Here is a 24,383-nt window from a genome sequence, read left to right as displayed (position 1 = left end):
TTCAGTTTGTCCTCATTCAGTATGATACTAGCTGTGAGTCTGTCATATATGGCTTTTATTATGTTAAGGTATGTTTCTTCTATTCCCAGTTTTTTAGGATTTTTATCATGAAGGGATGTTGATCTTTATCAAATGCTTTTTCAGCATCACTTGAAATAATTATGTGGTTTTTTATTTTGTTGATATGATGTATCACGTTGAGTTTGTGATGCTGAACCATCCTTTCATTCCTGGGATAAATCCCACTGGGTCGTGATGAATGATCTTTTTAATGTGTTATTGAATTTGGTTTGCTAGTATTTTGTTGAGGATTTTGGTATCAGTGCTCATCAGGGGTCTTGGCCTGTAGTTTGTTTTCTTTCTTTTCTTTTCTTTTTTCTTTTTCTTTCTTCCTTTCTTCATTTCCTTCTTTTTCTTTTCTTTTCTTTCTTTCTTTTTTTTTTTTTTTTGATGTGTCTGTTTGATTTTGGTATCATGCCTCTTAGAATGACTTTGGAAGTACTCCCTCCTCCACATTTTTTTCTGGAAATATTTGAGTAGGATTAGCATTAGTTCTTTAAATATTTAGTAAAATTCAGCAGTAAAGCCATGGAGTCCTTTGCTTTTCTTTGCTGGGAAACTTTTTATTATTACTTTGATCTCATTACTTGTTATTGGTCTGTTCAGGTTTTGGATTTCCTCATGGTTCAACTTTGGTAGATTTGTGTGTCTAGGAATTTATCCATTTCTTCTAGGTGTATTATTGGTATATAGTTGCTCATAGTAGCCTCTAATGATCCTTTGAATTTCTGCAATATTGGTTGTAATGCCTCCTTTTTCATTTCTGATTTTATTTGGATTATGTCTCTTTTTTTCTTAGTTGTTCTGGCTAATGTTTTGTTGATTTTGTTTATCTTTTCAAAAAACCAGTGCTTCATTTTGTTAATCTTTTGTATTTTTTTAAAGAAGTTATGTTTCTGTTTTTGTTTGGTTTGTTTTTTTGTTTGTTTTTGTTTTTGTTTTTTGGTACAGACAGGGTCTTGCTGTCTTGCCCAGGCTGGTCTTGAACTCCTGGCCTCAAGCCATCCTCCCACCTTGGCCTCCGAAAATGGTGGGATTACAGGCCTGAGCCATCACACCTGGCCAATTTTATTTATTTATGCCCTAATTTCTTTTCTTCTATTAATCTTGTGTTTGGTTTGCTCTTGCTATTCTTGTTCTGTACAATGTTGTTAGGTTACTTATTTGAAGTTTTTCAGCTTTTTTGATGTAGGCACTTAGTGCTATAAACTTTCCTTTTATAGTTTTCACTGTATCCCATAGGTTTTGGTATAATGTGTTTGCATTTTCATTTGTTACAAGAAATTTGTTAGTTCATTGACCCACTGGTCATTCAAGAGCATATTGTTTAATTTCCATGCATTTGTGTAATTTTCAAAATTCTTCTTGCTATTGGTTTCTAGTTTTATTCTATTATGATCAGAGAAGGTCCTTGATATTATTTAATTATTTTTGAATTTTAAAATACTTGTTTTGTGGCCTAACATATGTTCCAACCTTGAGAATGATCCATGTGCTGAGGAGAAGAATGTGTATTCTGCAGCCGTAGGATGAAATGTCCTATAAATATCTATTAGATCAATTTGATCTATAGTGCAGATTGAGTGTGATGTTTGTTGATTTTCTGTCTGAATGATCTGTCCAGTGCTGAAATTGTGGTGTTGAAGTGTCCAGCTATTACTGTAATGGTGTCATTCTCTCTCTTTAGCTCTAACATTTGCTTTATATTTCTGAGTGCTCCAGTATTGGGTGCCTATAAATTTGCAGTCGTTATATCTGCAATTAATGAATTGACTCCTTTATCATTAAATAATGACCTTCTTTGTCTCTTTTTATAGTTTTTGCCTTGAAGTCTGTTTTTGTCCGATATAAGTTTAGTTACTCCTCTTTTGGGGGTTTCCATTGTCTAATCTATAGACTTTATAAAGATTTCATCATTTGTCCCAATAATATCTTTTCTAACAAATGAAAATCAAGATTATGTATTGTGCTATTTTGTCTCTTTAATCTTTATCACTTCCACTCTGTCTTTGTAGTTCATGATATTACATTTTTGAGGCATTCAAGGGCAGTTGTTTTGTAGGATGTCTCTCAATTTGGATTTGCCTGATATTTCCTTATGATTAGACTGAGGTAATATATTTTTCGCCTGAATGCCGCAGAAGTGATGTTTTGTTCTCCATGTATCGTATCAGGAGGCACATGTTGATTTGTTCCAGCTTTAACCTCCATCACGTGTTTGAGGTGGTATCTGCTAAGTTTCTCCACTATCAGGTTACCAATTTTTCCTTTTCAGTTAGTAAGTATCTTATGAGGAGTTATTTTGAGACCATGTAAATATTCTCTTCTTTCTTATATATTCATCCATTAATTTTAGCCTCAATGATTCTTGCCTGGATCAATTAGTATTTGTATTGGTTGCCAAATAGTGATTTTTAAAAATTAATTCCTTCCACAGTTATTAGTTGGCTTTCTACCATAAAGAGGTCTAACTTCTCTCTTGTTTATATCAGTGTAGACTTGTGAATATTTATTCTATGAGTTATAATTCTTTTTGCTAATTACATATTTTGATGCTCAAATTGTCTCAGATTTGTATGTATATATATACACACATGTATACATACACATACACACCTAAAATGTATGCATACACTCACTGGTCTTTGCTTTTAATGTAACCAATTCCTTTTCTCTTACACAGTGGAATTCCTGGAGCAGGTGTGATAGATTATGAATTGTATGTTCTGGTTCTGCCCATCCATTCACTAGTCATATGAACTTGAACAAATCTCTTATATCCTCTAGTCCAACTTTTTCTATGTTAAATATTAGGAAATAAATGAAGATGATCTTAAAGAAGCTTTCATTTTTGAAATTCTATTAATGAGTTAAAATGTTTGTAGTTATACTTTTATAAAGTTTTCAGAGAAAGCACCTTAAAAAGAACTCCAAAGCCACAAAAATCATTAGAATTTAGTTCTAGAAGGTACTTTAGAAATTATCTAAACTGTGGCTACTGCAACTAAGAAACTGAATTTTTAATTAATTTAAATTTAAATAGGCACATGTGGCTGGAGGCTACCCTACTGGACAGCACAGCTCTTGAGAATAAATGACAGGCCCCATGTTACATGGGTCCTACTGTCAGAAGCAAAGCAGGATCCCTTTGCATAGTGCACACTCAAGTAAATTAAACCAGGCCAGGGAGGAGACAAGGGCACTGTGCGGGACACCTTACATTTCTTTGATGTACAGAAAAGACTGGACCATAACAAAGATCATTGGATGACAATCCATGCTGAATTGCCCCACGAGCTTTCTGCTTAATGCTATGCTTTCAAAAAAGAATGTATAAGTGGAATTGGTAGTATCTAGACAGAGAAAGAGTACAAGATACAATTTGATGGTTTCATAGAATGTATGTTTCAGCAGAAAATGATGAAACGTAAGTACCATCAAGAAGCAGCAGGCTGCGCTCATAAAGGAAGGGAAGTATACCCCTTCATTGCTACATGCGCAAGGAGGATTTTAGGCCCCGAGCAGAGCTGCTGATGATGGCTAGAGGCTGATTTTCATGTTCTCTCTTCTCCATTGGGAAGATGGTGTATTGAAAACCTCTTTATCAAAGCATATAAAAGTAAAGGATTGCTCCATCCTAAAAAAAAATAAAAAGTAAACCAACCTTCTCATACACGTTTCATAACTAATTATAATTTTTGATAATAAAATTCTGGCATATTAATTTTGTAGCAGATTATTTAAATCACAGGAGGTTGAACATGATGTTGTTTAGCAGTATGTTTATTTCAAAGAAAGTTTAAAGATCAACAACACATCAAGAAGGCTGACCTGCTCTCAGTAGTTAATAGTAAGAGCTGTAATCTGAGAGTTTATATAACTATTTTCAGTAGAAATGCTTTTGTTAGAGAATCTACAGTACTACTGGCAAAATTTGTATTAAAATGATAATATATTCTCCAAAAATGCTAATTCTCCTGTATGTTCAATTATATAATTTATGTTCATGACCTTTTATAAATGCTATACCAAGATTTATGTTTGCTTTTAATGAGAATATGCAATACATTTAGATAATAACTCACATACAGTGTTGGTAAGAGAGTAAATTGGTAAAACCTGTCAGGAAATTATTTTGGGTGCTAGGTATTAAAGCCCTAAAGCTGTTCCTACTTTTGACCTACTAATTCCCCTTACAATCTAATCTGCAGTTAAAGCTTTATATATAAAGTCATAGTAAAAATTGAAATAACTTGAATGTGCAGAAGGCCAACATACTTAGCATATTTGGTACATCTATGAAGAGCTTTTATTGTCATGGAAAGTAATTATAAAAATTTTAGATTGGCCTTGTATGATGGCTCATGCATGTAATCCCAGCACTTTGGGAAACTGAGGTGGGCAGATCACTTGAGGTCAGGAGTTCAAGACCAGCCTGGGCAACATAGTGAAACCCCGTCTCTACCCAAAATACAAAAATTAGCCAAGCATAATGATGTGCACCCGTGGTCCCAGCTACTTGGGAGGCTGAGGTGGGAGGATCACTTGAACCCAGGGGGAGATTGCAGTGAGCTGAGATTGTGCCATTGCACTCCAGCCTGGATGAAAGAACAAGATGCTGTCACCAAAAAAAAAAAAAAAGTTTTAGATTGACATGCAGCGTAGAAGACAATATTTATAGAATAAACTACGTAAAATATAGAGAAACAGTGTGATTACATCTTTGTCTATCACATTGTCACAGATTTTACCTTTTTGATGCATCTTCTTTTCTTTCTTGATTCTTTTCCTCACACTTGTTTGGCGCTGAGGCCGCTCTGTTGCAGTAGTACTCAGCCAACTGCCAGGTGTCATCCAATCCATTAACGAACACTGTTGGCACTACCTCCAAAGTATATCACAGTTGTCTACTTATGTCCATTTCTGGTCCAGACCTCATCTGCTCTCTCCTCAGATTATGATATCAGTGACTGAACTGGGCTCACTGCTCTACACTCGCCCCTGCCGTGTACACCCTGACTTCTAGTCAGTCTCTACACAGCAACCAGAGTCACCTTTTAGACTAATAGGACAGATTTTGGCACTCTTCTCCTTAAAGCTTTTTACCTGCCAAAGGTTTCCCATTGGTGTTAATATAAAATTTTTAATATGAACTACAATTCCCTGCATTTGTTCTTTCTCACCACTTTTTAACCCAGAGTGACTTTCTTTCCACCCTCTTAATATTCATTTTCACTCTGGCCTCAGGGTCTTTGCCCTTACTCATCCCTCTATCTGAAGCACTCATTTCTTGGCTTTTGGAATTACTGGGTCCTCCTTAACCTGTACTGCTACTTCCTCAGAGAGACCCTCCCTGACCACCCCCACAAACATCTCCTCCTCCCACCCCCAGTATTGTTTTTTTTCATAATATTGATCTGATTTATTAACCTGTTCTCTCATATATTATCTGTCTTCATCCAGTGGATGTAAGAGTCTTGAAGAACAGCTCCTGGAACACAGCAGGCATTTGGTAAATGAGAGACACTAGTAAATGAATCACCACCATCAATCAGGATGAAGCAATAAGGGTTCTGTTTGGCAAAATATATCACAATTCTTTTTAAATGTTCGTAACCAAAGATTTAGCAATTCCTCTTGAGGAATTTACCCTTCAGACATTGATAAAGTTTGTACAACTCTATAGGCAGCCTTGCTTTATAATATTGAAAAATTGGAAACAGTCTAATTTTGGGAATCTGCTACGTAAGTTAGTGCTTCCCTACGATTCAATATTATACAGCCATTAATAAAGGCATTTTAGAAACATACTTTTTACATGGAAGATGTCAGATGTCAAACAGATTCTAAAATAGTGTTACATGGAAGATCCCATTTTCATATTATACACATGTACATATTTATACTTCAAAAAATCTACAAGAACAGATACTAAAATATTTATAGCAGTTATGTCTGAACTTTGAGATTGCAGCTTGTTATTATATCCCAGTGCCACTGGAATTGACTCATACTGGAGGGTAGGCCATTGCAGTTTAGGGTGTTTCTTGAGCTATACACAAAGCCTTTCAGGGACTAAACAGATGAGTCTGATAACCCTCTCCTCCTGCAGTAATGCTGTTAGAGAAGGTTAATCAATGTGTTTGTGGTTTCTATAGAGAGAAGACGAGCACTTCTGTTTGGGAGAATTGAGATGTGCTTTAGAGAGGGTGAGGGCATATGCCTTGGCTGTTGATGTGTTTGGAAGATTTAACAGAGATGATTGAAGAGACATTTCAGGTGGAAAGAAGAGCCAGCATGCAAGAAGGAAATAGAGGAGGAAATCATGAGGCATATCAAAGGAATAGCAAGTGCATCCATTCTGTAAAACCATGGGATATCTGGGAATGGGAATAATTCTTGAAAAGTAGATGGAAAGAAATTGCAGTGACCTGGATTTAGTGGGCACTTGGAAGGTATGATTTGAGCAGGGGAATGATGAGCTACTTGAGCTGTTTTTTTTTTTATTTTTTATTTTTAGGGAGACTAATCTGACAAGTTATAGGAATGAGTTGGTAGGCTAAAGCTGGAAGCAAAGTGGTAATGCTGGTTTGAGCCTAGACTGTTTGCCCAATATGTCAAGTAGGCTGTATGCAAATTAGGTTATAAGAGAAGAATTTCTTCTTTTGGGTATATTAGACTTGACTTTTTTCCTTCCATCTATTCCCCAGTTTCATTGTGGCATTACTGGCTGCTACTCACTGAGGAGAGTGTATTGTCTAGGGCTAGTGGTTGGGAGCAATGAGTGAATGTTCATAGCCTGGGATATACCAAAAAGGAAACATCAAATTATATGTGTTTTTTAAAGTCAAAGATATTTTGTACAAGAGTTTCTTACACATATGGATAATGTGTTTTTGTTCCCTATGATAACATAGGTATTTTAGCCCCATATTCTGAAGGCAAATAAGTGAAAGATTACATTGGTTTGTTTTAAGAAAATTAACAAATGTCCCTTTTGAAAGTAGGTCAAGTTCCTTATTTTAATTTCTAACCTAACATAGGACTCCAGTTGTCAGGCTCTCCCATTAATCCTCTGTATCAGTGAAATCCTCTCTGAAATACATTGTAATTAATTTGTAGGAATTGACAGGAAAAGGTAATGAGTTCAGACAATATTTGACTACAAGTTTCCCATGTGAAAGGGGACAATTGAATCTTTGAGCTGTTGTAAAAAAATGGTTGAGAAATAGTATTTTGGCAGAAATTCTTTCCATTGAAAGAATCAATTGACTCTTGCTAGCAATTGACTCTTGCTAGAAAGAGTCTAGCATTTGACTCTTACTGGGTTTCAGCCCCAATAATCTAGACTGGGCAACCTGATTTTGCTGAAATGTTCCATAAGAACTTTTGCTTCAATCATAAATATTTAAAAGTGACTTCATTGTAATTATCCCTAAACCAGCATCAATCTCACAAGTGCCACAGGAAAGCCAGTCATAGCTGGTGATATGCCTGTAGTAAGGGTAGGAAGAAGAGTGGGAAGGCTTGATTATAGGCAGAGTAGAAAAGTATTAATATAGAAAATAAAAGTATCTTTTGTTATAGTTTTGTCTGCTTTTGTGAGGTTTAGATGGTTCTGCAATTCAAGGACCGCGTGCAAGATTCCAGGGTAATGTAAATGCAGATTTTGAGAAACAGTCGTAGGCAGGGTACGTTTGTAACTGAATCTTTATTTAGTGAGTGTCTCCTAAATAAACAGCATGGGTAGCTTTTGTCACTGTCCAAGGTACTATATAACTTGGGCTAAAAAAACCCCCAGCAACTTCCTTTTCCAGCATCTTGAAAAGTGTGTCCTCTAGAGACTCTCTAAAGGAAAAAGAAAAGAGAATAAGATAACTGTTGAAAAGGAAAGTAAAACCCGAGTGCCAGATTACATTGTAAATGTTGAAAACAAACAAAAACCCTCCCAAAGCTCCACTTACTACTTTTCAAACACAAAAGCAATGGCAAATAAAGAACTACGATTAAGAAGGGAGTCCAGAGCAAGTGATGTGCTGCAGTACCCCTGGGTTGTCACTGGGATTTGGAACAATTCAGATGTATTCAAGTAAGACCCACCATGATCAAAACCAGCTTGCATCAAATAATAGGCTGGGTGAACTGGGTCCTTTAATAATGTATATTATATGTATGCTTTTAGCTTTTCAATTTTTCAGCAAAAAAAGCACAAACTTCTTTATAAAATGAATCTCTGCTTTTACTTTTCTATAACCATAAATAAAATATAAGCGAAATGTTTCTCAGCATTTGCCTGTTAAAATAACAATAGCCAAGCTCCCCAGCATTTATGTTAAACACAATTCTACCAAACACCAAGAGTTTAAACTGTACCATTTTGATAATGATGATAATGAAATTTACTATATATGATTCTAGTGTAAAGTATGTGAAACTCTGCAAGGAAAAAACATTTAAATTCTTGTAAATAATGAGAATACACTGTAAGTGCAATTTTTTTTTTCAGAGGAAGTGCTTAGCCTATCCATATGCTTTCAGTTATCTGGTAGAACAACTAGATCTTCATCTTTTCATTTATACATTCACTGTCACACACACACGAAAACGCACACACACCCCTTTTACTCCTCCCACCTCTGATGTGTTCTAAGGAATACAAAAGAATGCAGAAGTACACAATTCTTTGTGGAATAAAGCTTTGTTGAAAGCAAGCAGAGGAGGGTGGGGAAAATGAGATATTGGCCAAAGGGTACAAAATCTCAGGCAGGATAACTAAATTCTGGAGACCTAATGTGCAGCATGGTAACTATCATTAACAATGCTATATCGTATACTTTGAATTTGCTAAGAGAGTAGATCTTGTGTTCTTACCACACACACAAAATGATAACTATGGGAGGTGATGGAAGTGTTAATTAACTCGATTGTGGTAATCGTTTCACAGTGTGTATGTAGAGCACACCATTATGTTGTACACCCTAAATATATACAATTTTTATTTGCCAATTATACTTCAGAAAGCTGGGGAGGAAACAATAAGCAGGACTGCTACTAAATATTTCATAACCTCATGGAATTCTTGCTGCAACTTCAGAGTTCCCGTTTTACAAAAACCAGTTTCTCTCTTAGTAGCCAAAAGTTAAGAGGGAGAAACAGGAAAGAAGAAAGAACAAAGCAGAGCAAGGTGTCACATTGCAGATTTGATGAGAGAATTGGAAAGGATGGGAAGGGCCTCCACATGTTAGCGGGGAAAGACAAGGCTTTCTTCAGTTTCGAGGGTGGCAGCATAGACTTAAGAATAGAGGAAAGAGCTGTTGAATCATGAACTTGACTAGAGAGCAGGGTTAGAACGACTCTGAAGAAAGCAGGTAGGCAGTGAACAGGAAATGAATCCATGCACAAAAGGGGAGGACGTGGACCCTCAGAGTTCTCCCCGAACTCCTCTGTAGTCAAGTTTATAATTCACCAACTCCCATTACAAATGTTTATTGTATTTTATATTTGTTAGGGATTATTGTGTGATCTTGACTTGAACAAATTTTTATTTCCCCTTGATTTCCATTTCTTTACATTAAATTGTAAGCTATCAGTTTGGGCTTTATACATCTGCCAGTATCCAGCACTGATGTAGTTTTGCTATATAGTATATTGAAAATGAAACCAAGCCAGGAGCAGTGGCTCATGCCTGTAATCCCAGCACTTTGGGAGGCCGACACGGGAGGGTTGCTTGAGCCAGGAGTTCAAGACCAGCCTGGGCAACATGGCAAAACCCCTTCCCTACCCCCCCAAAAAAAAGCTGGGCATGGTGGCATGCCCCTGTGGTCTCAGCTACTCGAGAGGCTGAGATGGGAGGATCACTTGAGTCCAGGAGGCAGAGGTTGCAGTGAGCCAAGATCACACCACTGCACTGCAGCCTGGGTGACAGTGAGACCTTCAAAGAAAGAAAAACAGAGAAAGAGAGAGAGAGAAAGAAAGGAAAGAGAAAGCAAGCAGAAAGAAAGAAAGTAGGGAGGAAGGAAGGAAGAAGAGGAAGGCAGGGAGGGAGGGAAAGAAAGAAAAGAAAAGAGAATGAAACCAAAAGTGGGGTGATAAGCTGATACCTTAGTCTTGAGAAAATACCAAGAATAATGTGTGGATTTAGGATCGTGCCTCTTTCTATGACAGTGGCTGTGCAGTGTACAGTTTAAGATGATACATAATTGATAGTACCCACTGCTCCATGCACTGGGACAGAGAAATTGGCTTGAGCCACTTGTCATATACAAAAACGTTTATTCTCTTTTCTCTCTTGTTGTCATTCAGCTGTTTTTCTGGATGAATTCACCACCATTTAGTTAAAAAAAAAAACACAACAAAAAACTGTTTTTGCTAAGGGAAGAGTAGTGCACTGTCTCCACACAATGTCCTCTGTCTTTCCCTGCCTTTCTTCTGTGCTTGTGGTACCAGTCATTTCCCATCAGCAGGCAGCACTGGCCTGAATGCCTTTGTTGCTCGGAAGTGAGAAGTCACCTCCTTACTTAGAGGGAGGGTAGATGCTGCAGCAGAACATAGTGCAGCCAGGTCCCGACTTAAGAGTTTTCAGCTTTATGATGATGTGAAAGCCATATGCATTCAGTAGAAAACACACTTTGAGCACCCATACAACAATTCTGTTCTCACTTTGGGTACAGTATTAAATAAATTACATGAGATATTCAACACTGTATTACAAAATAAGCTTTGTGTTAGATGGTTTTGCCAACCATAGCCTAATGTCAGTGTTCTTAGCACATTTAAGGTAGGCTAGGCTAAGCTATGATATTCAGTAGGTGTATTAAATGCTTTTTCAACTTATGATATTTTTAACTTACAATGGGCTTATCAGGACATAACCCCATTGTAAGTTGAGCAGCATCTGTATAGGGATGAAGAGTCTGCCACTTAACATCTTCAGCAGTTCTTCTGCATCTCAGTTTCCTCGTCTGTAAAACTGGCATCATAATAGGGTTGTTGTGAGATTAGACCAGTTCATATGTGTAAAAGCCCTTAAAATAATATCTGACACATAATAGATGATCAGTAAATTTCAGCTGCCACCCACAACAAAGAATTATCCAGTCTAAAATGTCAGTATCAGTACCATAAGAAGGATAAAAAGAAAAAAAAAGTCAGTAGTACCAAGGTAAGGAGCCGTGCACGCAAGGTGTTGCCCATGTCTATATAGGCTACTTTTGAAAATGGAGTGGGTGGGGAGTGGTGGTCACACGCTCTGATGCTGGGTCTCTGGGGCTGTAGGGGTGGTGCTGGGCTAGAAGGGGCACTCCACTGGCTCCTCCTAAGGAGTCTGTAGTTCCAAGGGTATTAATAAGGTTAGTTGCCAAGTCCAGTGCCCACACTTGACCCTCACGCGTCTTAGAAACCATGAGTGGCCAATCTCTTTATTGGGTCAGGTCCAACTGCTCAAAGGGGCTAGTTCAGAGGGGCTTGGCAGGTTTTATTTTCTTCTAAAAATTGTGTTTTCCTTTTCACATTGGGCCCACTGCTCACCCAAACTCATTAAGTTAATTGGTTGTAATCAAAGTGTTCTGGCCCCCAAGTCACATGTTTTTAAACGCTGTGAGGGCAAGGCAAGGATTTAACCTGATCCTTTCTCCTCGGTTCCCACTCTATGACCCTAAACAAAAAGCCCTTCTAAAGATAATCCCAAGTCAAAAGTGTGGTAGACATGTTGAGTTCACAGTTTACAATGCAATATATCACTGACTAAAAAATGATAAACTCTGAGGACCAATATTTAACATATATAGAAATAACTTCTAAAACTTTAGCATGTAAATTCACTAGTTCTTCCTCTCCCCTGGGAAAGCCTTCAGAATTATTCAGAACTTACTAAAGCAAGTCAAGTTTTTGGACTTTCTGAACAGGGCACCTAAATGTCATTCCATACACTTTCTCAGTGACTCCATGTCTGTTCTCAGCAGTGAAGGGAGAACAGAGGCCACTCTGCCTGACTGATTTTAAATGATCGCCTTTTTCAGATGCTTTTAGTATGGAAACAAAATCAGCCATAACCTTCAGGGTTTTAAATGTCATTGTTAATGCATCAGGAAGCCCAAAGATAGACAGTCTGGAGAAATAGTATGTAATATTTAGGTGATTTTGGTAAACAACTAAGTTTTTAATGTATGTTTAATGTGCATTCTGTTTGGGGCCTCTGAGTTTGAATCCCTGAGACCGAGCTGATGTTTAGCAACCATTTCTTAACCAGGAAAAGCCTCCCCTACTCCCAGCCCATAGCCATTTGAGCTTCACTGGCTTTTTTGAACAGAAGCATTTCCCAGTTTTTGCTTGGTTCAGTGAACACGGTTACTGTTTAAAAACAGTGGCTGTCGAGTTGTATGTCTCACCACCCTTTGCTCTCCTCTTGAGCTACCTCAAGCTGTGTGAGAGATAATACTTAGCATGATTAAACGGCCCCTTCACTGATATTTGGTCTTTGCCTGGCTGAGGGACACAAAGCAAGAAGAGGGAGACATGCAGATATGTTGCAGGATATTCAAGAAAGAAGGATTTTAGCATGGAAGACACTAAACTGTACTGTAAGTTCTTGGGCTCAAAATGTGTTTTGAAAACCTTAATAAGGACGTTCAAGAATCGGGCAATCTTTAAATCCATTTTGACAAATTAATACTTATAACAAGTGGAAGTACAGAGTAGGAAATCTTCTAATCTTTTTTTTTTAATCATTGTTTTAATGTCCTTAGAAAAAGGAGTGGGAATTTAATTAAATAAAATGATATTTGTTATATAAACTATGGATTTATACTTCTATCTTCATGTCCTAGAGCCATGTGATAGTTTCCATGAAAATTAAAGGCAAACCATCATCATTCTCTATTTTCCATACTTCTTTCTTTTTTTGACAAAAACAAAGTGAGAAGCTGAACAGTAGCAAACTAGACAAACATATACAATTATGCTGCTGTCCAAAAAAAATTTCAGTATATAATTTATTGATAATTTCTTAGCCCTCTTAATATTTGTGTCTAGATCAGATCAGAGTTTTTGAAAAATGGTTGCTTTTCTATTTAGAGAGGTGTATTTGGGGAGTGCTGTTGTTTGCTTATTAAAAAGAAAGATCACATTTATCTTGCCTACTTATTGTTTTTTTATTTTGTTTTGTTTTTTATCAGAAACATTATTTGTGCTGCCCAGTTATGTCTTTCCCCAGAATGCTCTCATTTTCATGATATGTAAACAGTGAGTCACACATGGGCTTTACAGAGAAAATACAAGCATTGGAACTTTGTAGACTACATTTCGGGGCGTAACTTTTATCACTATTTTCTTTTCTAGAAGTTTATGTGGATGTTCTATCAAGTTTAATTTTTAGAATAATAAAGCTGCCTTATTCACTAAATTATTTGCCTTTTAAAAATATAAATCTTCATTTTCACAGATAACATTTGCAAATTTGTGTTATAAAAACACACCTCCTAAATTTGATGTAGGAGACATACATGAGGTATATAGTTGCCAGTATCCAGCAACTGTTAGAAGATGGATTAGTGTCAATAAGTGGTTTGCTTTTGGTATTTTATGATTATAAAATATAGAGTCTGGGCAGCATATTAGAAATATCTTTGGGGTTGGATCTGAATTTGTCTTTTAGCTCTGACATTTACTAGTTCTGTGATTTCAGACAGGTGATTTATATTCTATAAGTGTGTCAATATCATTAAACAATAGAATAATCTCAAATGTTCAGGGTTGTATATACATTAAAGAAGAGTAAAAATGCCTTGCCTGATATTTGATCGGCTAACTGACTTTCCATTTTTTTTGCCCTTAATGATTCTGTTTTTTGGAGACGTATCTTTCTTTGCAGAAAGCATGTTTACATATGTTTTCAAGTATTAGGATAAGATATAGTTGATGCATAAGCACTGAATTTCATTATTATTTGAATGTGATAAAATAGGATTGCTTCTATCAGATGAAATAGAGGTTACTCAGTAAGAAAACTGGATAAATGTCCAATTGAGACATTTAAAATTGAAGGGAGAATTTTTTAAAAATCCAGATAATTGGTCAAAAACTCCTAGATAAGTGGCTTAAAATACTCAATTTTTGTATGCTTGATTTTGGTCCTAGTCTTCCAATTTCCTGCAAAAGTAGATAACACAGAAGCTGCCTGTTTCCATAAATTCAAATTTCAGTGGAGGTGCAGGGGGAGCTGTCCTCTGCACACTTCGCAGCTGTGTTTGTACTTGACATACGGCAGCCCTGCTGCTCATTCATGAAAGTCCACATGGTTGTGGGAGCAGAACCTGTTTTCACCATCAAGCTGCTGTGGAATAATGAACAGCGTGGTACACGTGACCTCCTCTAGACAAAAAGTGCTCTCTGTCATTGTTTGGTCTGACTTCAGCACTTTTCACTACCTGATGTTTTAATGCTTATTGTCTTTCCTCACACTAGAATATATGCTCATAGAGGGCAGGGGATGTTATCTGTTTTGTTCACTGCTGTATCCCAAGCATGTAGAACAGTGCCTGGCAACCAGTAGGCACTTAATTATCAAATTAATGAATCCATCCTAGTTTTCAATAGCACGGCAAAGTAGGAGAGACCACACCTACTCTCTTTATTAAAAGACAAACAAAATGACCAAAAAGATATGGTTTTATATAAAATCAGAAGTCTCACTGCAGTGGAACATGCTAATTGTTTTTGTACAGTAGTCCTTCCATCCATGGTTCCAAGATCCCCAGTGCATGCCAGAAATGGCAGATAGTACCGAACCCTGTATGTACTATGTCTTTTTCTAGGCATATATACCCATGACAAAGTTTAGTTTATAAATTAGGCACAGTAAGAGATTAACAACAATAGCTAATGATAAAATAGAGCAGTTATAACAAAATAGAGTAATAGGAGTTACGTGAATGTGGTCTCGCTCTCTCTCAAAAATATCTTATTGTACTGTACTCACCAATTTTCAGACTGTGGTTGACCACAGGTAACAGGAACCTTAGAAAGTGAAACCATAGATAATTATAACTCCTGTAGTTGATAGACCACTACTGGTTTGTTCTAACTTTTGGAAGAAGAAAAGAAAGTCAACATGCAATGTTAATATCTTCTGTTATCATAGATGATTCAAACAGTGTTTCAAGCAGAAAAGAAAAAATCAAGAAGTTTACTTCCTTCATAAAAGATAGTTAAATTGAATACTCCAGAAAGATAATTTCATGGTGAAATGCCAGGTCACAGGCCGAATAACATCTCTCCTTGTCTGAAGCCTGGGTGAGGCCAGCGTTCTGCTCAGCCACCGCAGGAGGGGCAGCCCCTTCCACATACACAATGAAGGTCATGTGGTATGGCCAACTCAAGCTCTTTTACCAGGCGTTTTATGGTTGGCATGTTTTTTAGAAGCTACAAATCTTGTTAAGCAAGGCACTCGAACACTAGCTGTTCTCAAACTTACATTGCCTCTGTACCTTTACCAAGAAGACAGAATGTTGTACTTGAAAGTCAGAAAACTAGATTTCAAAACTCAGCTCCAACACTTCATGTTTACCTGACCACAGGCAAATCTCATGTAACCTCCCTGAGCCTCAGTCTCCTCCTTTATAAAGTGGCCCTAATTTAAGATGATCAAGGAAGTTATGCACAAGAAAAGGGTCTATAACCCATAAAGCAAATTATACAGTGTTACTCAAATATAAACTAAAAAACAATGCAAGTTCTTTCCTTAATAAGATTCAAAATTTTGACTTTATATTCTGTATTTGCCAAAATATCACTAGTTAAGGTGGAAAAAACACCTCAGCAAAACAGTGAAAAGACTAAAGTACATTTTGGAAAAAAAAATTCTTTAGAAAACATTGTAGCATATTGGTTAGGATAATAGATTTTAAAGTCAAATTGATGTGGATTTTATTCACAATTTAGCCATTTATGTTGACAAATTACTTCTTTGAGCCTCAGTTTCCATTTCTGTAGAGTATGGAGAATATTTCCTAACATGCAGTCTTTATGCAGTCTTACTGTGAGCAGTAAATTGAATGAGACAAAGTATTTAAAGCATTTAATGCATTCTGAAACATAGTAGATATTCAATAAATGAAAATTGTATTTCTGGTTAGTATTTTAATTCTTCATAAGTATCATTGTGTATATGGTATGCCTTTTAAATGATGTGGGGCCAAACTCTTAAGATGTATTAATTGACTACAATTATGCTGCATAAAACTCTGGTGGAAATTTCCTCAAAGAAAATGATTCTTTGATTTTCAATAACTTTTACTTTTCTGAGCCTTATGATATTTAGAATAGGTGGTCTTTGAAACATGCATCAATAAAATTAAAGCGTTTTTTGTTTTCTTTTTTTTTTTTTTGAGATAGGATCTCACTCTGTCGCCCAGGCTGGAGTCACGATCTTGACTCACTGCAACCTCTGCCTCCCAGGCTCAAGCGATCCTCCCACCTCAGCCTCCCAAGTAGCTGGGACTACAGGCATGGACTACAGGCATGCACCACCATGTCCAGCTAATTTTTGTATTTTTAGTAGAAACAGGGTTTCACCATGTTGTCCAGGCTTGTCTCACACTCCTGAGCTCAGGTGATCCGCCTACCTCAGCCTCCTAAAGTGCTGGAATTACAGGTGTGAGCCACCACACTCAGCCTGTAAAATTAAAGTTTTAAATACCATCATCCACTCACCTAAACCTCCTGAGACCTCAAAGTATATTCAGTTAAATGGAGTTTAACTTTCCCTCCACCTAGGTATTCACAGGCAAAGAGCACTGGCAGGGGCATGTCAAGGACAGAAGTTAGAGATTCTTTTTCTAGGAAATGTGTTGCTTGTGAATCTGCTATGCTGTCCAGGCAAAGAGTTGCTCAAGTTTAAGCATAAAATCTGCTGTGTATGTTCTAGAAATGAGATAAAATGAAAGAACTGGGAGAAACTTAAATCAGGAAGGATATTGAGTTGGTAATACATACTGTCACACAACCTAAAAATGCTCAAGTTCTGAGATTTACCATTTATAGTCTAAGATATAAATGATACATTAAAAGCCCCCAATCCTTTCTCATAGCATTTCACTGAGTCATTCTTTAGTGACTAGTCTCTGAACTGAAATTTTTGTACTGAGCTGCAACCACTGGTATACCATCTTTTTTTTTTTTTCAAGAGAAGGGTCTTACTATGCTGCCCAGGCTAGATTGGAACCCCTGAGCTCAAGTAAGCAATCCTCCCACCTCAGCCTCCTGAGCAGCTGGGACTACAAGTATGACACTATGCCTGGCTTGATATACCATCTTGACAATGTAATTTATTTATTTTTAATCAGAGCCTTAAGGTGACATAAGTAAATACATTTCAAGTGAACTACAAGCCAATTGGCCTTTTAAAACTTAAAGTTTTAAAATATGTGAGAATACAGATTTGAACCAATAGCATATGACTACTTAGCATAAATAGGAGTTTTTCTACTTTTTAATAACCAAGGCAGTTTGTTCACCAAAATCTAAAACTCCTAATAGTGTTTAGAGAGAAAACCCTAAAAGCGTATGAGTAAATTCCACTATATTTTCAGTTATATGTGTTGATCCATAGTTTTCTTCAAAATACCCCAAACAGTCCTTAAAGGCATCAGTATTCTCAATCAGAGGATACTTTTCTGCAAGGCATATTCTATTTTAAAAGATAATGCCTTAATCCATTTCTGGATCGTAACCCATTAGGTTATATAAGTGTGTTTTTAATATCACAGACAATAAACTCATGTGGCCTGAATAGCAAGTAACATGCGATGAAGGACCAAGGAAGGTAAATGTTAATATTTAAGCTTTCTACTTACTTGATCTAATATTAACAATGCAAAGGTTTCATGTTTCTCTTTAACATAACAGTTATAAAATAGTCAAAGATCAACATTTTTATATAATGTTTTATTGAGCCTTCTTGCTTTGAGATCTTGAAATTTGTATTTTTACTTTTCTCATAAGTGAAATACACAATTTAAATATGAAAGTATTCAGTAATAATGTTTCAGTCATTGTCGAGGTAAAAATTAAATGTGTCATTCAGGATTTTTGTTTGGATTCAAATTAGGTGAAATCATCACTAACTAAGCAAAAGCTGTTTCTTTACATGAATTGTAGCTGTACGTAAGTGAGAATTCTCTTAGTTATAAAACATGGAGTTTGGAGTTTTCGTAAATACTTCTTAATTATTTCTTGACTATGTATTTTCTTAAATATATTTAAGGTGTACAATGGGATAAAATGGAGCTGTTAGGAATAAGATGGAGAAATTCTTAATTGTGTCAGCTGTATAGAGGGTTTCAGCCTTTTCATGTAAGTTATGCTCGCTATACCCAATAGCAACTGAGTTGATTGAAGTCCTGTTATTGGAACCTAAGAGGTCCATATACCTTAGGACAAGTATAATGAAAATGATGTGTTCTCATTGGGTCTAGTGGAGGGCTGTATTCCTCAGGAACTATTAAATTAAGTGTTCTGTGGGTTTAAAGCAGTTAATTAAAAAAAAAAAATCTTCAGATGCACCTTGGATGTTGCTTCACTGTGGTGTTTATTATGACAGCAACTCTACAGCTACCTCAACCCAAAAGGAAGAGTCTAGTCCCAGGATGGCAAGTGAGGCTGCATTCTACAAGTCACAGCCCAGGAAATTGTAAATCTGCTTGTATTGAAGGATGGGGTGTGACAGAGGACCCTTCTAACCTAGAAGAAATCAGTCTTTCCAAATGAAAAACTACAGGGCAGGCTTGTTTCCTTTTGCTTTCTATGATATGTAAACTGTTTTTAGGTGACGAATTAGGAAGATAAACCAGTTTCAGCTGACAAAAGTGTTTGTTTTCCAAGCATCTTTTTATAAACAGTGCTTCATGTGTATAATAAGTAAATGTATTTATTTTAATGATCCAAATACAACATAGCATTACAGAAATTTTGGCAAAAACAAAAAGAAACATCATCCATAATTTCTTCACCCTAATGCAGCTTTAGCAATTTTCATGTATTCCCTCTCAGCATCAATGTACATATTAATAATCAAATAATTGTTATTAAATATTATATGAGAAATTATCCACGGTACTGACTTACTTTAAATACGTTTATTTTCACTGGTTAGATACAAATCCATGGAAGGAATAGTCCCCCATTGACTATTACTGCTTTTGCTTTTTTACAGTAACACATGTTACTTTAATGGATGTCTTTAGGTATAAGACTTGTTCCACATCTTACAACATTTTGTTAAGTTGGTCCTTCAAAAATGGGATTCAAAAGTGGGTGCCTCAAAAGTGGGATTGTGGAGTCAACAATTTTGAACTTTTTCATGACAATAGATAAATATTGCTAAATTACTTTCCTAGAGTTATGCCAATATAATAATATACTATAACTCTGTTTTGTTCATTGTGGTAAAAATACTTAACATGAGATCTGCCCTCTTAAATATTAAAGTGTACGATACAGGATCATTAACCATAGGCATAATGTTGTACATCCTATCTCTAGAACTTACTCATCTTGCATAACTGAAACTTTATAACCATTGAATAGCAACTCCGCATTTTCTCCTCCCCGTGGCCCATGGCAACCACCATTTTATTCTCTGCTTCTATGAGTTTGACTGTTTTAGATACATCATAAGTGAAATAATGCAGTGTTTGTCCTTCTGTGATTGGCTTATTTCACATAGCATAATGTCCAATAGAGATATCCATATGGCAGGATTTCTTTCTTTTTTAGAAAAAGGCTGAATAATATTCTCTTGTATGTACATACTACCTTTTTCCATTCACTTGTAGATGAACAATTAATTTGTTTCCATATCTTGGCTATTGTACATAATGCTGCAGTAAGTATGTGAGTGTACATATCCCTTTGAGGTCCTGATTACAATTATTTTAGATAAATATCCAGAGGTAGGATTGCTGAATCATATGGTATTTCTATGTTTAATTTTTTGAGGAACCTTTATATTGTTTCCCATAGTGGCTGCACCATTTTTCATTCTCAGTAACAGTGTACAAGGGTACCAGTTCCTCCATATCCTCACCAACACTGGCCATCTTTTTTTGTTGTTGTTGTTTGATAATAGCTATCCTAACAGGTGTGAGGTGATAGCTCGTGAGGATTTTAATTTGGATTTTCCTGATGATTAGTAGTATTGAGCATCTTTTCACCTACCTGTTGGCCATTTGTATGTTGTCGTCTGAGAAATGTCTATTCAGTTCCTTTGCGCATTTCTAAATTTGATTATTTGGTTTTATTGTTGTTGAGTTGTAAGGGTTCCTTAAATTTTAGATACTAACCCCTCATCAGATGATATGGTTTGCAATTATTTTCTCCCCATTTTGTAGGTTGCCTTTTTACTCTGTTGATTTCTTTGCTGTGCAGAAGCCTTATAGTTTATGTCCTAGTGGTCTATTTATGCTTTTATTGTATGTGTTTTTGATGTTATGCTCAAGAAATCATTGCCAAGACCACTGTCATGAACCTTCTCCCTATCTTTTTTTCTAGAAGTTTTACACTTTTAGGCTTCACATTTAGGTGTTTAATCCATTTTGAGCTGATTTTTGTGTATAGGTCTAATTTCTTCCTTAAGCATGCGGATATCTAGTTTTTCCAGCATTATTTGTTAAAGAGACTGTCTTTTCCCCATTGTGTATTTTTGGCATTCTTGTTAAAGATCAGTTGACCATATATTTGTGGGCTTATTTCTGGGCTCCCTATTCTGTTCCATTTGTCTATATGTCTTTATTCCATTACCATACTGTTGGGATTACTATAGCTTTGTAATCTACTTTGAAATAGAAAAGTGTGATGCCTACAATTTTGTTCCTTCTCCTGATCATTTGACTATTCAGAGTCTTTGGGGTTCCATATGAATTATAGGACTGTTTTTCCTATTTCTGTAAAAAATGCCATTGAGATTTTGATATGGATTGAATTGAATCTGTAGATTCCTTTGGGTAGTGTGGACATGTTGACAATATTAAGTTTTCCAATCCATAACCATAGGATATCTTTCCATTTATTTGTATCTTTTAAAATTTCTTTAATCAACGTTTTATGATTTTTCAGTATACAAGTCTTTCATCACCTTGCTAAGTTTATTCCTAAGTAATTTTTGATGCTATTGTAGATGGGATTGTTTTCTTAGTTTCCCTTTTGGATAGTTTGTTGATAGTATGTAGAAATGCAACTGGTTTTTGTATGTTGATTTGGTATCCTTTAACTTCACTGAATTCCTTTATTAGTCCTAACAGTTTTTCTGTGGATTCTTCAAGTTTTTTTTTACAAATAAGATCATGTCATCTACAAACACATTTTACTTCTTCCTTTTCAGTGCTTATTTCTTTTTCTTGCCTAATTGCTCTGGTAAGGACTTCTAGCTCTGTGTTGAATAGAAGTGGTGAGAGTGGGCATCCTTGCCTTGTTCCTTATCTTAAAGGTATAGTTTTTCACTACTGAGATGATGTCAGCTGTGAGGTTTCATATATGGCCTTTATTATCTTGAGGAAATTTTCTTCTATTCCTAGTTCATTGAGAGCTTTTGTCATGAAAGGATATCAAATTTTGTCAATTTCTTCATCTGTAGCTGTTGAGATGGTCATGTGTTTTTTTTAATCCTTCATTCTGTTACTATGGTGTGTCACATCTATTAATTTGTGTATGTTGAACCATTCTTACATCCCAGGGATAAATCTCATTCGTTCCCTTAATATACTGTTGAATTCAGATAGCTAGTATTTTGTTGAGTATTTTTGCATCTGTCTTCATCAGGGTTATCGGCCTATAGTTTCCTTGTCTTGTAGTGTCTTAGGCTATGGGGTAACGGTAACACTGCTTCGTAATTTCAGTTCAAGAGTGTTCCCTCTTCTTCAATTTCATGGAAGAGTTTGAGAAGGATTGGCATTAATTCTTTAAATGTTTGGTGGAATTCACCAGTGAAGCCATCTGGTCCTGGGCTTTTTTGGGGCAGGGGAGGGGGGCGGGATTTTTTTTTTTTTTAATTCCTGATTCAATCTCTTTACTATTTAAAGGTGTGTTCAGATATTTTATTTCTTCATGATTCAATGTTAGTAGGTTCTGTATTTCTACAAATTTTTCTCCTCCTTTTAGGTTTTCCAGCTTGTTAGCATATAATTGTTTAATTGTTCATAGTAGCCTTTTATGGTCCTTTTCATTTCTGTGGCATCAGTTGTAATATCTCCTGTTTCATCACCGATTTTTTTTTGTTTGAGTTTTTTTTTAGTTTAGCTAAAGGCTTGTCAATTTTGTCTTTAAAAAAAAAAAAACTTTGTTTCATTGAGTTTTTTTCCCCAGTGTTTTTATATTCTCCTTTTTTTTTCCTGCTCTGATCATTATTACTTCCTTGCACTAGCTTTATACCCTGTTCTTCTTTTTCTTGCTCTTTGGTGGTATAATGTTTTGTTTTTATTTGAAATATTTCTTCTTCTTCTTCTTCTTCTTCTTTCTTCTTTCTTCTTTCTTCCTTCTTCCTTCTTCCTTCTTTCTTCTTTCTTCTTTCTTCTTTTTGAGACAGGGTATCACTCTGTTGCCCAGGCTGAAGTGCTATAGCATAATCATGGACCACTGCAGCCTTGACCTCCTGGGCTCAGGTGATCCTTCCACCTCAGCCTCCCAAGTAGCTGGGACCACAGGCGCATGCCACCACACCCACCTAATTTTGCTATTATTTGTAGAGACAGGGTCTCCCTATGTTTCCCAGGCTGGTCTTGAACTACTGGGCTCAAGCAATTCTCCCACCTTGGCCTTCTAAAGTGCTGAGATTACAGACATGAGCAACCATGGCTGGCCTTTTTCTTTCTTTTTAATGTAGGCATTTATAGCTATAAATTTTCCTCATAGCACTGCTTTTGCTGCATCTCATAAGTTTTGGCATGTTGTATTTTTGTTTTCTTATGTCTCAAGATATTTTATAATTTCCCTTTAGGAAAGGTAAAAAGTCTTTTTCTCTACTCATTTCAGGTTTTCCAGCTTAATCTTTCCAAAGACAGATTAACAGGAGAAAAACAAACAGAAGTTTATTAGCATGTGCATCATGTATGTACACTTGGGAGCACACAGCTATGAGTAACCTAAATGGGTGTTTAGAATTTGAGCTTAAATACTGTCTTAGACTAAAACAAAGGAGTGGAGGCTTGGGGCTTTGTGGCTGGGTAAGCAAGTTATGGGAAATTGACCAGGAAAAGTATAATAAACAGGGGTTGTTTAGTAAGGTTTTGTATGCACATTTAAGTTGATGTCTTCTCCATTGATATGTTAGGAGTTATCATATCCCTACTGAGTTAGAGGGAGATATCTCTACAAATGGAAATTTTCTATTTAAATATAAATTTCCTTTACAAAAAGAAAATTTGTGCCTTGATTTTAGAACTTCATATTGAGTCTGCTGATTCTCGGTGGCATTTGGCTCAAAATCCATAAAATAAAGATTATTTGGGGTAACATATTCAGACCCATTTGTTGGTTGTTAAAGACCCATTCATTGGTTAAGAGTATATTGTTTAACTTCCACATATTTGTGAATTATCTTGTATTCTCTCTGCTATTGATTTCTACTTTAATCCTATGGTGGTCAGAAAAAATACCTGGTGTCATTTCAGTCTTCTTAAATTCATTAAGACTTGTTTTGGGACATATCCTGGAACATAGCACTTCTGCTGCTATGAGGTGAAATGTTCTATATATGTCTTTTAGGTCCATTTGGTCTATCATGTTTTTCAAGTCCCCTATTCCTTATTGATTTTCTGTCTGTTTTTTCTAGCCATTACTGAAAGTGGGGAATTCAGATTTCCTCCTACTATTGTATTGTGTTTATTGCTCTCTCCAGTTCTGTCATTGTATGCTTTATATATTTAGATGCTCAGATATTGGGTGCATATATATTTATAATTATTCTATCTTCCTGGTGAAATGACTCTTTTATCATTATATAATGTTCTTTATAATGCTTTTAATATTCACATATTGCTGTTTTTACCTGTCTACTCCTCATATTTCTAGAGTTTTCATTGCTACATTTGGAAGCACATGTCTAATATTCCTATTCAGAGTACACACTAGATGAAAGATGAGGGATTGTCTGACCAAGGATCCAGAAAGGGATAGTTCAACTATAGGTGAAGGTAGTTCTAAACTCATGACTATGTACTATATAGTCTTTAAGGAGTAGCATAAGTTTAAGGCAATTTTTGTCTCCTAGTGTCTCTTCTCTTGGCCAAATTTAACATCTCAAGTAGTCCTTTGGATGAAAGGTAACTGGAGATGTT

At 36.0% G+C, this 24,383-nt stretch overlaps 1 protein-coding gene across 11 annotated transcripts in view; it reads left to right on the top strand.

Moving 5' to 3' along the window:
* MAP7 (microtubule associated protein 7) overlaps positions 1-24,383 on the top strand; it is a 207,749-nt gene that overhangs the window by 71,992 nt on the left and 111,374 nt on the right. The window contains exon 1 of one of the 11 annotated variants that reach the window (XM_019029767.4): positions 12,570-12,638. The exons of the other annotated variants lie outside the window; for them this stretch is intronic. Coding sequence (XP_018885312.1) covers positions 12,617-12,638 — 22 coding nt within the window. The 5' untranslated portion in view covers positions 12,570-12,616. Of the gene's footprint in view, positions 1-12,569; positions 12,639-24,383 lie in introns of those variants that run through there. 11 annotated transcript variants of the gene reach the window in all.

This window comes from Gorilla gorilla, chromosome 5, assembly GCF_029281585.2.
Source record: "Gorilla gorilla gorilla isolate KB3781 chromosome 5, NHGRI_mGorGor1-v2.1_pri, whole genome shotgun sequence".
NCBI classification, from domain to species: Eukaryota; Metazoa; Chordata; class Mammalia; order Primates; family Hominidae; genus Gorilla; species Gorilla gorilla.
This window is presented reverse-complemented; position numbering and strand designations above follow the sequence as displayed.